The 14,608-nt window shown below is 39.6% G+C and overlaps 1 protein-coding gene across 1 annotated transcript in view; it reads right to left on the reverse strand.

The window, feature by feature from the left end:
• The window catches only part of VWA8 (von Willebrand factor A domain containing 8), a 384,198-nt gene that overhangs the window by 268,212 nt on the left and 101,378 nt on the right, over nucleotides 1–14,608 (reverse strand). The window contains exons 14-15 of the mRNA XM_070380245.1: nucleotides 14,225–14,338; nucleotides 28–196 (exon numbers count right to left, since the gene is read on the reverse strand). Coding sequence (XP_070236346.1) covers nucleotides 28–196; nucleotides 14,225–14,338 — 283 coding nt within the window. The remainder of the gene's footprint in view (nucleotides 1–27; nucleotides 197–14,224; nucleotides 14,339–14,608) is intronic.

Here is a 14,608-nt window from a genome sequence, read left to right on the forward strand (position 1 = left end):
ACAGGCTTGTGCTGGCCTCACTCTTACCATTTCCTTAATCACTTGGATTTCTTCACTTTTGACAAGTGGTTTCATGTAATGGAAAAAGAACATGGTTAAGAATTCTGGCCCCAGCCACTGCTGTGTCGTGCTTCCAATAACAGGGGGTTCTGCCAAGGCGATGATTCTGAAGGAGGGGTGAACAGGAAAAATCGATCTAAAAGGGAAAAAAAAGCTTTTTAAGCATAACCTTTTGTGTCAGAAATTAGGTCACAGTAGCTAAAGCCTAGGCAATAATAAGACTATGGTACAGATAAAGCTATTACCCAAAGAACAAGCTCTGGAAAAACAAAGGTCAGGACATTCTAAAAACCTAAGATTAAAACAAAAGAATTACCAAAGGTTAATATGTGATGTACCATGTCAACTGATGAAACTCCATCGCTGGCATGATTCGCTGTTTTGGAAAACATGAATCCATGTTTTTGGATATGTTGTTATACCTACAATAAATTTACATAGTCCCTTGAAGAAAAAAGTGAAGGTGAAAGTCACTCAGTCGTGTTCGACTCTTCGTGACCCCATGGAAGATACAGTCCATGAAATTCTCCAGACCAGAATACTGGAGTGGGTAGCCTTTCTCTTCTCCAAGGGATCTTCCCAACCCAGGGATTGAACCCAGGTCTCCTGCATTGCAGGCAGATTCGTTACTAGCTGAACCACAAGGGAAGCCCAGTAGTCCCTTGAAACATAACCCCAAACAGTTCATATTCATTACATAGGTCCCCTGTCTTCGTTCAAAATCTCCTGTCTTGCAAGGAACTTCTATGTCAGTCATAGAAAGACCAAGAAACACTACTCAGGATGAAGAGACTTTTTACAATGCAGAAAATTTAAGTAGCATAGGGGATCAGATTAAAATTTAAATTTGGATTGGCAATAAGAATACTTAGGTCTTTAAAAGGTGGAGAAAAGTGAACTTCCATGTAATTCACTCTTTTGTCATTTAATAGGAAACAATGTGATTTTTACAGTGATCTCTTTGATAAGTCCCTGTTAGGGAATCTGAAGATGTAAATATAAGATAAGATCTCCCATGGTTTATGAAATGAACTTGAGTAGTTTTAGAAGAAGGAGCTAGAAACCCTTTATCATGATCTAATCATGAGTAATATCAGTTCTTATCAATTCTCAAAACTGTAGTGCAAACAGACCTTTTGCGGGTTATATCATCCTTGCTGAGAAAGGAGAAATGAAACTCAAACACCCGCCAAGATCTTCAGAAAAATAAAAATAAAGGGACCTAAATGGCATTTCTTCATTGCCACCAACTATTATGATAGAACTCAGGAGTTATGTGGTTGGGCAGTGAGAATATCAGGAGATAAGAAGTGTGTAGAGAGAATCAGATAAATACTCGGAAGATTAAATATCAGAAAAAGTCCCCCCAATACAACAGGAAGCTTCACTGAGTCCCTGACAGTATGATTTAGAATTTTAGAGGGCCACAGCATCATTTGTAAGCCAGGGAAAGGCAGTTTATAGGAATGGTCATATGAAACATCTGGGTGAGTTCATAAAAGCTACTAAATACCATTTCATTTCGCTAGGTAGGGTCAGGGGGAGAGACTTATTTATAGATATTCAAGCATAGCATGGCGATGATCTGTCCAAAGGAGTTGTACTAGAAAGAGAAAAGGATAACAACACAGATAATGACTTGAGAGTCCTAAGGATGGCACGATCACTCAGGATTGCTAGAAACTACAGTCACACAACAAAACCTGGACAGAGAAAATTCTATGATCTGAAAAGAGAAGATTATTCCATTTTCCACTTCTGTTAAGTGGTTTGCCATAATCCAGAAAGTCTGCCTCAGGGCCCAGCAACAGATGTCGGATTCATCTTTGATCCTCTTCTCTCCTAGCTGGGACAAAAGAAGGTGGGAGAGACAGAGCCTGCTTATTTGTGCTTTGCTCAGAATTAAAGCTGCAGATGTAGTTTTCCACTCACTTTAGTGAGGGACACTAAAGTAGGGAAAAAACAAAACCAAAATCCAACAAGCAAGGGGAATTTCAATTGCCATCCTTAAACCAACAGGCAAAGAAGCAAGTGCCCCAGGTACACTGTAGATTCAGGCCTAGGAGTACAACTAACATGAAAGCAAGCAGGCTGGTTTTAACTTAAACATGAAGATGGTCACTGCTTATGAGGTACACTGTGGCTTGCTTTTTGGTATGGACTCCAGCAGACTGGCTTCCCCGGTGGTGCTAGTGGTAAAGAACCTGCCTGCTGACGCAGGAGACATAACAAACGCAGGTTCTGTCCCTGGGTTGGGAAGATCCCCTGCAGGAGGAAATAGCAACAACCCACTCCAGTAATCCTGCCGAGAAACTTCCATGGACAGAGAAGCCTGGTGGGCTACAGACAATGGGGTCACAGAGTCTGACACAGCTGAGCATGCGCACACATACATATGTACACACACACACACACACACACACACACACACACTCTAGCAGGGTACCCAAGTGAGCGGGCCAAACTTAAAGGGGGCAGTTTCTGATGATAGCTGATGTGTCAGGAAAATAAGTATTAATATAAGCTGACTATAAAAACAGCCAACTGCTAAATAACAGGAAGAGAAGGACCTGTTTGCTTGTTAAGTTCTCCACAAAGGCTTCCTTACATATAAACAGGTCATATGGAAAGTTGTTTTCTGATGATGTTACATTCTCTGAGTCTGAAAGTTAGAGAGCAGAGCACGCCTGAGGACGGGCCATGTACTTCCAGATGTGATATGACATGCATGCGTGTGTGCTAAGTCTCTTCAGTCATGACCGACTCTGTGCGATCCTGTGGACGGTAGCCCACCAGGCTCCTCTGTCCATGGAATTCTCAGGCAAGAAGACTGGAGTGGATTTCCATGCCCTTCTATAGGGAATGTTCAAACCCAGGGATCAAACCCACATCTCTTACGTCTCCTGAATTGCGAGTGGATTCTTTACCGCTAGTGTTACGTGGGAAGCCCCGTGATCTGACATACTGGTGGGTAATAGAAAGGCTGAAGAAGTAATAAATAATTGAGAATTAGGAAACATGCACTATGAAAATTTTAAATCAAGGTTATCTTCAATTTTACTAGAATTTAACAACAAATAACAATTGAAACTAAAGATATGGATTAACTTCAGATAAATAGATATCATTTCATAAAGATTAAAAAACTTTAAAGCAGAAAGATCTTTTACAAAGGCTTAAAATATTGGGGCCAATGTTTGTTTCGGGGCATAAGTAAAAGTTTTTAGAAAGTAAAATACTTTCCAATGCTTCTCAACAATAAAAAGGAAATTAATTATTGGTATACAACAACAGGGAATATCTCAAAATAATTATGCTGAGAGGCCAGACCCAAAGAACACATACTGTGCAAATACATTTATATAAAGCTCTAGAAAAACGCATATAGAAAATTTTCTATAAAGAAAGCTGAGCGCTGAAGAATTGATGCTTTTCAACTGTGGTGTTGGAGAAGACTCTTGAGAATCCCTTGGACTGCAAGGAGCTCCAACCAGTCCATCCTAAAGGAAATCAGTCCTGAATATTCATTGGAAGGACTGAGACTGAAGCTGAAACTCCAATACTTTGGCCACCTGATGCAAAGAGCTGACTCACTGGAAAAGATCCTGATGCTGGGAAAGATTGAAGGCAGGAGGAGAAGGGGACAACAGAGGATGAGATGGTTGGATGGCATCACCAACTCAACGGACATGAGTCTGAGTAAACTCTAGGAGTTGGTGATGGACAGGGAGGCCTGCCATCCATGGGGTCACAAAGAGTCAGACACAACGGAGCAACTGAACTGAACTGAGAAAATGCACGTTATATAGACTAACAGAGAGCAGTTTCCTGGGGTGAGAGAGGGTGGTGAGAAGGATTAAAAAGGGGTCAGACAGCACTTTGGAGATCATGGAGGTATTTACTATCGTGATTGTGGTGACAGTTTCATAGGTGTATAAAATGTAAAAAATTATCAAACTGTACACTGTAAATATATATTTGTATATTTGAATTACAAAGCTATTAATAAAACCAAAACTTCAATAAGTTTCTATCTTCTGACAGAAATTATATGCTACATTTCTGTCAAATGTGTATGTTAAAGAACTTGAAACAATAACATAGAAGGTTTTTATAAAGATATTAATCATGAACTGAAAAAGGATTTTGTAACTGGCCTTTCACACTGTAATACTAATGTTCCAACTCAGAACCTGGAGGTTATGCAAGTCTGTACACAGTCCACATTTCTCCTGCTTTGCAATGTAGCAAAGCAAATTCCTACTTCATCTTTATCCCACACAATGTCTAATGTGACAGATAAGTAAATAGTTAAATAGATAAATGTATTGCTGTTGTTAATAACCATCACTGCAAGAAACTTTTTGAAGACCTTTGTTGGCAAGGACAAAACAAAGATAAGTGATAAGTAAGAATAATGGTTTTTCATTAAGAGCCGAGCAGCTAGTCTAAATCTGGTCTTGAATGAGTTTTTGAGAGAAGGTGCATTCTTGTATCAAATATGTGATACATTTGTGTATAAGAAGACAAAAGTAATACATACAATAATAAGTAATATGGCTTCCCTGGTGGTTCAATGGTAAAGAATTCACCTGCAATGCAGGAGGCTGCCTGCAATGCATTGGATCCCTGGGTCGGGAAGATCCCCTGGAGAAAGAAGTGGTAACCCACTACAGTATTCTTGCCTGGGAAACCCCATGGACAGAGAAGCCTGGCAGGTTACAGTCCATGAGGTGCAAAGAGTTGGACACAACTTCATGACTAAACCACCACTGCACAGACCCTTCATAAGCACAGAGTTTAGAACTTTTACTTGACCATAAAAATGTTTAGGATTATTTTTCAAAATCAGAATTTGCTTACGGCACTTTGTTTTGAGAACCAAACACAGAGACTTGGGCATAAAATCCTGGATCTAACTTGAATTTTGTTAAAAATGTACACAGACTAATTTTCCAGAAAAGAGATCCTGAGGTTTCTAGGGGAAGTGGGAGAGAATGCTCAATCCTAACTACCTTCAAACATGAGTAAGAGTAAAATCTAACAGATTGAGGACTGTGCCCAATGTCCACTTACAGTCCATAAGTAATTAATAGAAACTGGAAGATTATCAACTCTCTTCAATGTTTAATCATAATCAATAAAAAAATATTCAATAAAAATACAAAAACATTAGAGCATGTATAATTACAACTGAGACTAGGCCTCTAATCTTTATTGCTTTCCTGGGATAACCAGAAGCCTATTTTTGGTAAAATAAACTATTGGTAATTCACAGAGGTTCTCACCCACCCTCATCTAGGCTCTGACCAGCAGCAGGAAGGGACACATTTAGAAGCCTGTAGTATTTGTACTCCTCCTTTCCCCAAAGAAATTTTTCTCATCAAAGGAAATAGTTCTATTTTGGTCCTTACTTCCTGTAGGAAATGCTGGCATGGTGTCTGGTGAGCACGGCCATCACGTTATTTCTAACCCCAATGTCCACAGGATTCCAGGTGTCCTGCACTAGAAGGGAAGGCTCTAGCATTTATTTAGCTATTTCTAAAGGAACTTTAGCTATGTCATTAGCTGCAAAGAATACCTGCAGAGCACTACAGAAACGATTGAGGTATATGGTGAAATTAGAACACAAAGAAGGTCAGCAGAGGAGTCGAATATAATTGTACTGAAACTGGGTTTCATACGATGAAGTTGAAAGGCTTGGTAGCTCACTGCTAGTAGCTGATAATTATGAGGCTCTATGTTATCAGACTTGTCATTAAGAGCAAAGTAGTCTTAATTAGTAGGTTCATAAAAGGAAACATTGCTAGCTCAGAAAGTTATCGAAAACTGGATGAATAGAATCACTTTACCTTGAGTTTTCTAGAAGTTGTTCTGGGTTAAGATTTATTCGTGATTCCAAAACATTTACCAAGTGTTCTACTATGTATCAGATACTGTGACATTTGAAACAAAGGATGAAGTATAGGGCATTAGAGGGTCCGGACTACATTACAGTCCTCGATTCCAGTTTTTTCCTAAGACCCAAGTGCACCCTCTCCCTTTCCTTTGAACACCAAACTCCTTTTTGTGACAATTTAAGGTTGTTCTTTTGTTGCTGTTACTTGTAACTGAAGGATTCCTGCAGAACACAAATATGAAAATTGTTCCTGTCTGAAAGCCAAAATGTATCTAAATTTACCAAACTGGGTCTAGAAGCAAAGTAGCCTAAATCTGACTTCCTTTCACTCTACCTTTGATCATTTTCTCTATCTCAAATGCCCCACAAGGAAACAAAGTAGTAATAGCTGAGTTTATTTAAAGATGAAGAGAAATAATAATCACTTTGCTGCACTTCAGTTCCATGCTTAGGTATGGAATGAAAGAATAGAAGATTTGAGCCATGAGTTTCTAATTTATAGTTCAGATGCTAATGCCAAGAGTGACATATTAGACACGGACAGAACACAGGCTCAACTCAAGCTATTTGTCAAGTAACATGACAACGGGTCACATTACTTACAAGAACCACTCATGAAACAAATTAATTTTCTCACAGGACACAAATTTCCCACTTTTCATGCTATGCTATTTCCTTTCGGTGGAGCTGCCCACACTCAACCAAATGAAAACATCCTGGACAGATACAGTCAAGTGGCTGAAAGGAAGAATCTAATCTACTATAACCCTAAAGGACAACATATTTATTCTAAGAAAATAGTGTGTTTCTCCGGTTAAAAAAAGGAGGAACACTGATAAGGAAAGGAACCAGGCTGTCAGCTGGCAGAAATACTTTGGATGGAGAGGAGAATTCATTTTGAGACAACTCGCCTCTGAAAAGTTAATAAAGTCCTGATAAATTGATAGAATGTAAGAGAAAGAAAGAGAAGTTCAGCCCAGGAGGCTCAACACCTAACTGATGATATATACAGAAGAGACACCAGCGGAAACAGGAGCGTGAGTGGAGAGGGGTGATGTGTACGCTGTGCGTATGGAGAGCAACACGTCCAAATCAGGGCTAGTCAGAACACGCCACGGGAGGAGGAGGAAACGGACAGAAGATGAAACTGACAGGGTTCCTGGTGTGCCTGAATGTGCTGAGAGGAGATACAGACAACAGGCAAAGTGCCTCTACAAATCTAAGAGCATAGACATTATATCAAGCGCTTTTTCCAACCACAACAGTATGAAACTAGAATCAACTATATGAAGAGAAACAGGGCCTTCCCTGGAGGCACAGGGAAGTGCGAGTGGGTGAGAATCTGCCTGCCAATGCATGGGACACGGGTTCCACCCCTGGGCTGGGAAGACTGCACCTGCCACGGGGCGACTAAGCCTGCACTCCACAAGAGAAGCCACCTCAATGAGAAGTCTCTGCACTGCCAACCAGAGGGCAGGCCCTGCTCACTGCGACTGGGGAAAGTCCACCCGCAGCGACAAAGGCCCACTGCAGCCATAAACTAACTAACTGAAAAAAGAAATGGGAAAACACAAACACGTGGACACTAACCAACACGCTGCTAAAAACCCCATGGATCAATGAAGAAACGGAAGACGAAACCAGACAATATCTCAAGACAAACTGATAATAAAAACAGCTTTCCAACATCTATATGAGGCAGCAAAAGCAGTTCTAAGAGGGAAGTTCATAGCAATACAAACCTACCCCAAGAAACAGGAAAATTCTCAAACCTAAGTTACCATCTAACAGAATTAGAAAAAGAACAAAAGCCTGAAGTCAGTAGAAGGAAAGGAAAAAAAAATCAGAGACAGAAAAAGTAGACACCAAAAACTAATTGAAAAGATCAATGAAACTGAGAGCAGTCTTTTTTTTCCCTTAATGATAAACAAAACGGATAAGTCTTTAGTCAGACTCATCTGAGGGGAAAAAAAAAAAGAGGACCCAAATAAGCCAAATAAGTAATGAAAGAGAAGTTACAACCAATATCGCAGAGGTTAAAAAAACATAAGAGAGTACTATGAACAGTTACATGCCAACAGATTAGATAATGAGAATAAATGGATAAACTGGATAAATTCCCAGACTGAATCAGGAAGAAATAGACAATCTGAACAGACTGATCACTAGTAGTGAAACTGAATTAGTATTCAAAACACTCCCAAGCAAGTATAGGATCGGATGGCTTCACAGGGAAATTCTATCAAACATCTAAAGAAGGGCTAATAACTATTCTTTTCTAACTACCCCAAAAAATTAAAGATAAGGGAACTCAAATGTGTTCTACAAGGCCATCATCACCCTTATACCAAAACCAAACTAAGACAGTACAAAAAAGAATATTAGATGCTAAAATAAATGCAAAAATTATTGACAAAATAATAACAAACCAAATTCAATACAGAATAATGTGAATATAGATGCAAATTTTTTGACAAAATAATAACAAACCAAATTCAACAATATATAAACAGGATTATATACCATTATCAAGCAGGATTTATTTCAGGGATGCAAGGATGATTAAATATCCACAAATCAATCAATGTGATATATCACATCAAGAAAAATAAGGTTAGAAATCACATGATCATCTTAATAGATGCAGAAAAAGCATTTGACAAAATTCAACATCCATGTATGATAAAAAAAACTCTCATCAAAATTGGTATAGAGGAGACACATCTCAACATAATAAAGGCCATTTATGACAACCCAGAGCAAACACTAACAAAACAAAAAGGCCACCTATGGAATGGGAGAAGGTATTTGCAAATGATATGTCTGATTAGGGATTAATATCCACAATACACAAACAGTTCATACAGCTTAATACCAAAACCAAGCCAAACCAAACAACCTGACTGAAAAGTGGCAGAGGTTGTGAATAAGTATTTTTCTAAACAAGTTTTACAGATGGCCAAAAGGTACCTGAAAAGAATGCTCAACATGGCTAATCATTAGAGAAATGGAAATCAGAACTACAGTGCCATACCCTCTCACACCTGTCTGACTGCCTATCACCAAAAAGAGCACAAACAACAAATGTTGATGTGGAGAAGAGGGAACCCTAGCACACTGTTGGTGGAATGTAAATTGGGGTTGCCTCTATGGAAAACCATATGGAGGCTCCTCAAAAAAAAAAAGGCAAACTAAAATGGAACTACCATACGATCCAGCAATTCTACTCCTAAGTGTATAATCCAAGAAAATGAAAACACTGATTTGAAAAGATACATGGACCTCAATGTTCACAGCAACATTAATTACAGTAGACACAATATGGAAACAACCCAAGTGCTCATCAACAGATGAATGGATACAGAAGATGTGGCACATATATACTGGAATATTATTCTGTGTAAAAAGAATGAAATACTGTCATTTGCAGCAATGTGAATGAATCTAGAGAATATTATGCTAGGTGCAATAAGTTAGACAAAGACAAATGCTGTATGTTTTCACTTGTGGAATTAAAACAAACAAACAAAACAAGAGAACAAGTGAATACAACAGACACAGGGAACAAACTAGTAGTTACCAGCCGTGAGAGAAGTGGAGAGGAGCAAGACAGAAACAGAAGATGAAAATGTACAAACTGCTATGTATAAAGTAAGCTACAAAGATACATTGCATAATCTATAGAAACACTGAATCACTATGTTGTAACCTGAAAATAATACTACAAATCAACTATATTTCAATTAATACACACACACACACACACACAAATATTTGTATATAACTGGATACTTACTAGTTGTCTTAAAAATAAAAAGTCAAGCCAAATTGGAAAACTTATTTTTTTGGTGCAAATAAAGTATAAACTTATATGTGCCAACTTTTTAAAGAAACTCGCCTTCACTAATAAGTTTCTGTGAGGTAAAAGAGATCCAACCAGTCAATCCTAAAGGAAATCAGTCCTGAATATTCATTGGAAGGACTGATGCTGAAGCCGAAACTCCAATACTTTGGCCACTTAATGTGAAGAACTGACTCATTTGAAAAGACCCTGATGCTGTGGAAGATTGAAGGCGGGAGGAGAAGGGGACGACAGAGAATGAGATGGTTGGATGTCATCACCAACTCAATGGACATGAGTTTGAGTAAGCTCCGGGGGTTGGTGATGGACAGGGAAGCCTGGCATCCTGCAGTCCATGGTGTCTCAAAGAGTCGGACATGACTGAGCGACTGAACTGAACGGAACAAGAAAAAAAGAGAAGAAGGTAACTTCTTTATCTGTGTTCCCACAGCATTATGTAGAGATCTTTATTGTAATATTTAAAAGCTGCATTTTAATTTTTTATTTATATATTTGCTGCTCTTCATATGTAGGCAATTACTAACTTTAGGAAAAACAGAACATACGTAAAAAGAGAAACATAACTGTAGTCTACTGAATGACTCAGCAGTGTACAGTTCTTGCGCCACTATAATAATGCAAACACTGAATGACATTGTAAACAAAATTATTACCTAATATTTAGGAAGAATGGGAGATAGGAAGTATGCATGTGTAGTGGGAAGGGGGATGGTGGAAGAAATATAAACTATAATTTTCCATAGTAGGAAATCAATGGGCAGTGCCCAACACTGAAAAATAAATCCAGAAATGTCAATAAAAGTATATTATTTAGTGACATGGAAGTAAATATCAAAAGAAACAGCTCAGAGTTGAAAGTGGTCATCTCTGAGAAATAGGCAACAGGAAAGTGTCCCAGGACACATAACAGAGGACCGGTATTTGAAAAACTGTCTGGCTCAAGTTTTATGCATATTTAACAATAATTAAAAAAAAATTTTTTTTTAAATAAGTGAAGGAAATAAGCAGCGCTATGATCTGTCTCCACCGGTTTCAGAGTGACTTCTGGAGACAGAACTGAGCCTGGTTTCATTCACGGGAATGATGAAAATCAAGGGTGATGAAGACAGGACGCTTTGGGAAAGAAGCACTACCAATCAGTCCGAGTCAAATCCTGAATGTGAAGCCTGGGGCCACTTCGTTCCTGAGAGTGTGTTCATTTGTAAAACTGCTTGTGACCATGAGGAGAACTTGGGCTCCTTCCACAGAAAAGGGCTGCCATTTCCTGGATGTTTGGTGAGCAGACAATGCCCTTCGAGTCCTGAGGGAAACCAATGGGCAGCCCTGCTGGGAGCTGTTGCCCAGCTGCTCTGATTCGTCTCCCTGAAAATGCAAGTGCTCCCTGATAGGTGAGTTACATGCAAATAAGGTACAGTCGTTTAATGTCATAATCCCAAGGTATGATATATGAGAGGGCTCTTTATAAGCTGCCTCCCTCAACACTCAACCAAACTACTTACTACTTACTAGAAGAATCTGAGGATAGGCAATAGCCGTGTAATCAAGCAAATTTTTACAGAGATAATAAGATTAAATATTTTCTCTCTACGAAAAAATTCCAAGGATAAAACATAAACACAATAAGAAACACACATAATTAGCATTTGCTGGATTTCATTGTTTTAAATATGGCAGCAAGTCCTTTAGGGGAAGGAGTGGCTTCAATCAAGTAAGATTCAATTAAGTGACTGGGAATTCCCCAAAGTACTAATAATAATCTCTAATTACGTGAAGATATCCATGGAAATGTAATGAGGCAGAAAATTACTTATAATTGCTAGATCTCTTCTAAAGGAAAGCATAGTATGCAGCTGAAAGAAATATTTTCTTCGAAACTTCTTAATTTGAAGATTTTAGGGAGCTAGGCATGAACCCTGGGTATAGCGGGGAGCAGGCTGCCCCTCACGATCAGCAGGGACAGCCAATCTCATCTACAAACAATAAGTGCTGGTAAGGATGTGGACAAAAGAAAACCCTCTACACTGTTGCTGAGAATGTACACTGATACAGCCGTTACGGAGAACGGCATGAAGATTCCTTTAAAAACTGGGAATAAATCTACCATATGACCCAGCAACCCCACGACTGGGCACATACCCTGAGAAAGCCACAATTCTAAAAGACACATGCACCCCAACGTTGACTGCAGCACTATTTACAACAGCCAAGACATGGAAACAACCCTAGATGTCCATCTACAGATGAATGGATAAAGAAGATGTGGTACATACATACAGTGGAATATTACTCAGCTATAAAAAAGAGCAAATTTGAGCCAGTTCTAGTGAGGTGGATGAACCTAGAGCCTATTATACAGATTGAAGTCACAAAGAGAGAAATAAATATCGTGTATTAACACACATACATGAAATTTAGAAAAATGGTATTGATGAACCTATTTGCAGGGAAGGAATGGAGATGCAGATGCAGAAGCGAATCGGTGGGACAAGGAGAGAATGTGATGAATGGAGAAAGTAGCATCAATACATATACTCTCGCATGTGTAAAATAGATAGCTGGTGAGAAGCTGCTGTGTAATACAGGGAGCCCAGTCTGGTGCTCTGTGATGACCTAGATGGGTGGGATGAGGCTTGAGTGGGAGGGAGGCTCAAAAGAGAGGGCATATGTGTAACATTATGGCTGACTCAGACTTCCGTGGTGGCTCACATGGTAAAGCATCAGCCTACAATGCGGAAGACCCGGGTTCAATCCCTGGGTTGGGAAGATCCCCTGGAGAAGGGAATGGCAACCCACTCCAGTACTCTTGCCTGGAAAATCTCGAGTGGAGGAGCGTGGTAGGCTATACAGTCCATGCGGATGCAAAGAGTCGGGCACGACTGAGCGACTTCACTTCACTTCTTCATGGCTGATTGACATTGTTGTACAGCAGAAACCAACACAACATTGTAAAGCAATTTTCCTCCAATTAAAAAGTAAATTTAAAAGAATTTTCAAACCCATAGGAAATTTGAAAGAATAGAATGTGAACACCCAAATATCCTTCACCTACATTTCACCAACTGTTAAGACTTCACCACTTTGTGTTCTTGCTCTCCCTTGCTCTTTGTTTCTATGTGGTACATTTGAATCCATTCATCACATCTTCTTTACCCTGAAACGTTTGGAAGTAACTTGAAGGCATCTTTTTATGTTATCCCTTAGATATTTCAGAATATGGCTCCTAGGAATAGAAATGTTCTCCTTTGTAAAACAATAAACAGAAAACTCAATTAAGAAGTCAGGAAGCCAGAAGGAGGAGCTCTCATGCCCTGTGACAGACAATAGCAGGGTCAACAGGAAGAAGAAAACCTTCCTTTGCTTGCCTGGCAAGAGCTCAGCCAATGAGAGATGGTTAGGCTGCCAGGAATAGAATGAAAAGCACCACACTTCCAACCCTCAACTCCACCAATGCACTCTCTGTTCGTTATAGCTCTTCCGACTTTCTTTTTCCCTTTTAGATGAGTCCTTCCTCCTCTTCTTGCTGCATAAGGACTTGCATGTAGCTCCCCATGGTTAGAGACCCCTTAAATAAACCCATTTTTGTTGGAGAAACAACTGGAGGTCTATTTGTTTTAGGCTAACACCTTCATAAACACAATACCGTTATGAAACCTAAGAAAACTGACATTAATTCAATAACATGTAAACTTTCTCAACTGTCCCAAAATGTCTTTCATAGCTATTTTCATTTGATCTTCTGATCCAGGATCCAATACATTGAATTTGGTGGCCACAGTTCTGGAAGAAATGTTTAAATAAGACACAAAGGGCACTCCTGCATCAGGTGACAAACCCCAGAAGTAACTGATCACTTTCTTGGCGGGTAGGCACAGTTAAGCGTGAGACCCTTTTTGTTTTTTCCTAAATGATACAAAATTTGGGGCCAAAATTGAACTACTCGGACAACAGAAGAGGGATTATCTTCTCAAAGCTAATGCTCTTATAAGATGTTTAAACACTTCCATAAAAGTAGGCTGAAAGTACAGAGTACATGTGTTAGTTGCTAAGTCGTGTCCAACTCTTCGTGGCCCCCCGCCAGGCTCCTCTGCACATGGGATTCTCCAGGCAAGAATACTGGAGTGGGTTGCCATTTCCTTCTCCAGGGGATCTTCCTGACCCAGGGATCAAACCTGGGTCCTCCTGCATTGTAGGCAGATTCTTTACTGTCTGAGCCACCAGGGAAGCCCTACAGAGTACATCTTGGAGAGCAAACTCAAGCCTTAAAAAGTGTGCAAATAAGATCTTGTCTAGGACACCAAATTAGTAAGCCATTCAAAGTGATCTTGGTTTGAGCCTAGGTTTAGAAGAATAATTTTTAAAGACGTGCACTTGACAATAAGAGTAAGAGTAGTATACCCCGTTACCTCTGCTGCAGCTGCTCATCAGACATTTGCAGCTCCTCCTTCAAGCGCAAGTACCTGTCTTCTCTCAGCAGCCTGGAGCCATCATAGAGGCTTAGCTCCCGATCATGGATCAGCCTAATGGACAGGAGAAGGCCAGGAAACAAATGAGTCAGTTTAAATGTTGAAGCTATTAGAGGTATAGTCAGTCAGTTAATATTTTAGCCATTTCTATTATTACTGACAATTGAGTCTGTTTTGTTAAATGCACTTTTTGATATTTTAAGTTAGCTAGTACCATTATACTTGGCAAAAACAGTTGGTTTCTGTACTGGAGGGCAGTAGTCACGGTTACTAGATGTGAACAGGGAGGACAAAGAGGAGGAGAAGGAGCTGGAAAGGGGAAGG

Source organism: Bos mutus, chromosome 12 (assembly GCF_027580195.1).
Source record: "Bos mutus isolate GX-2022 chromosome 12, NWIPB_WYAK_1.1, whole genome shotgun sequence".
NCBI classification, from domain to species: domain Eukaryota; kingdom Metazoa; phylum Chordata; class Mammalia; order Artiodactyla; family Bovidae; genus Bos; species Bos mutus.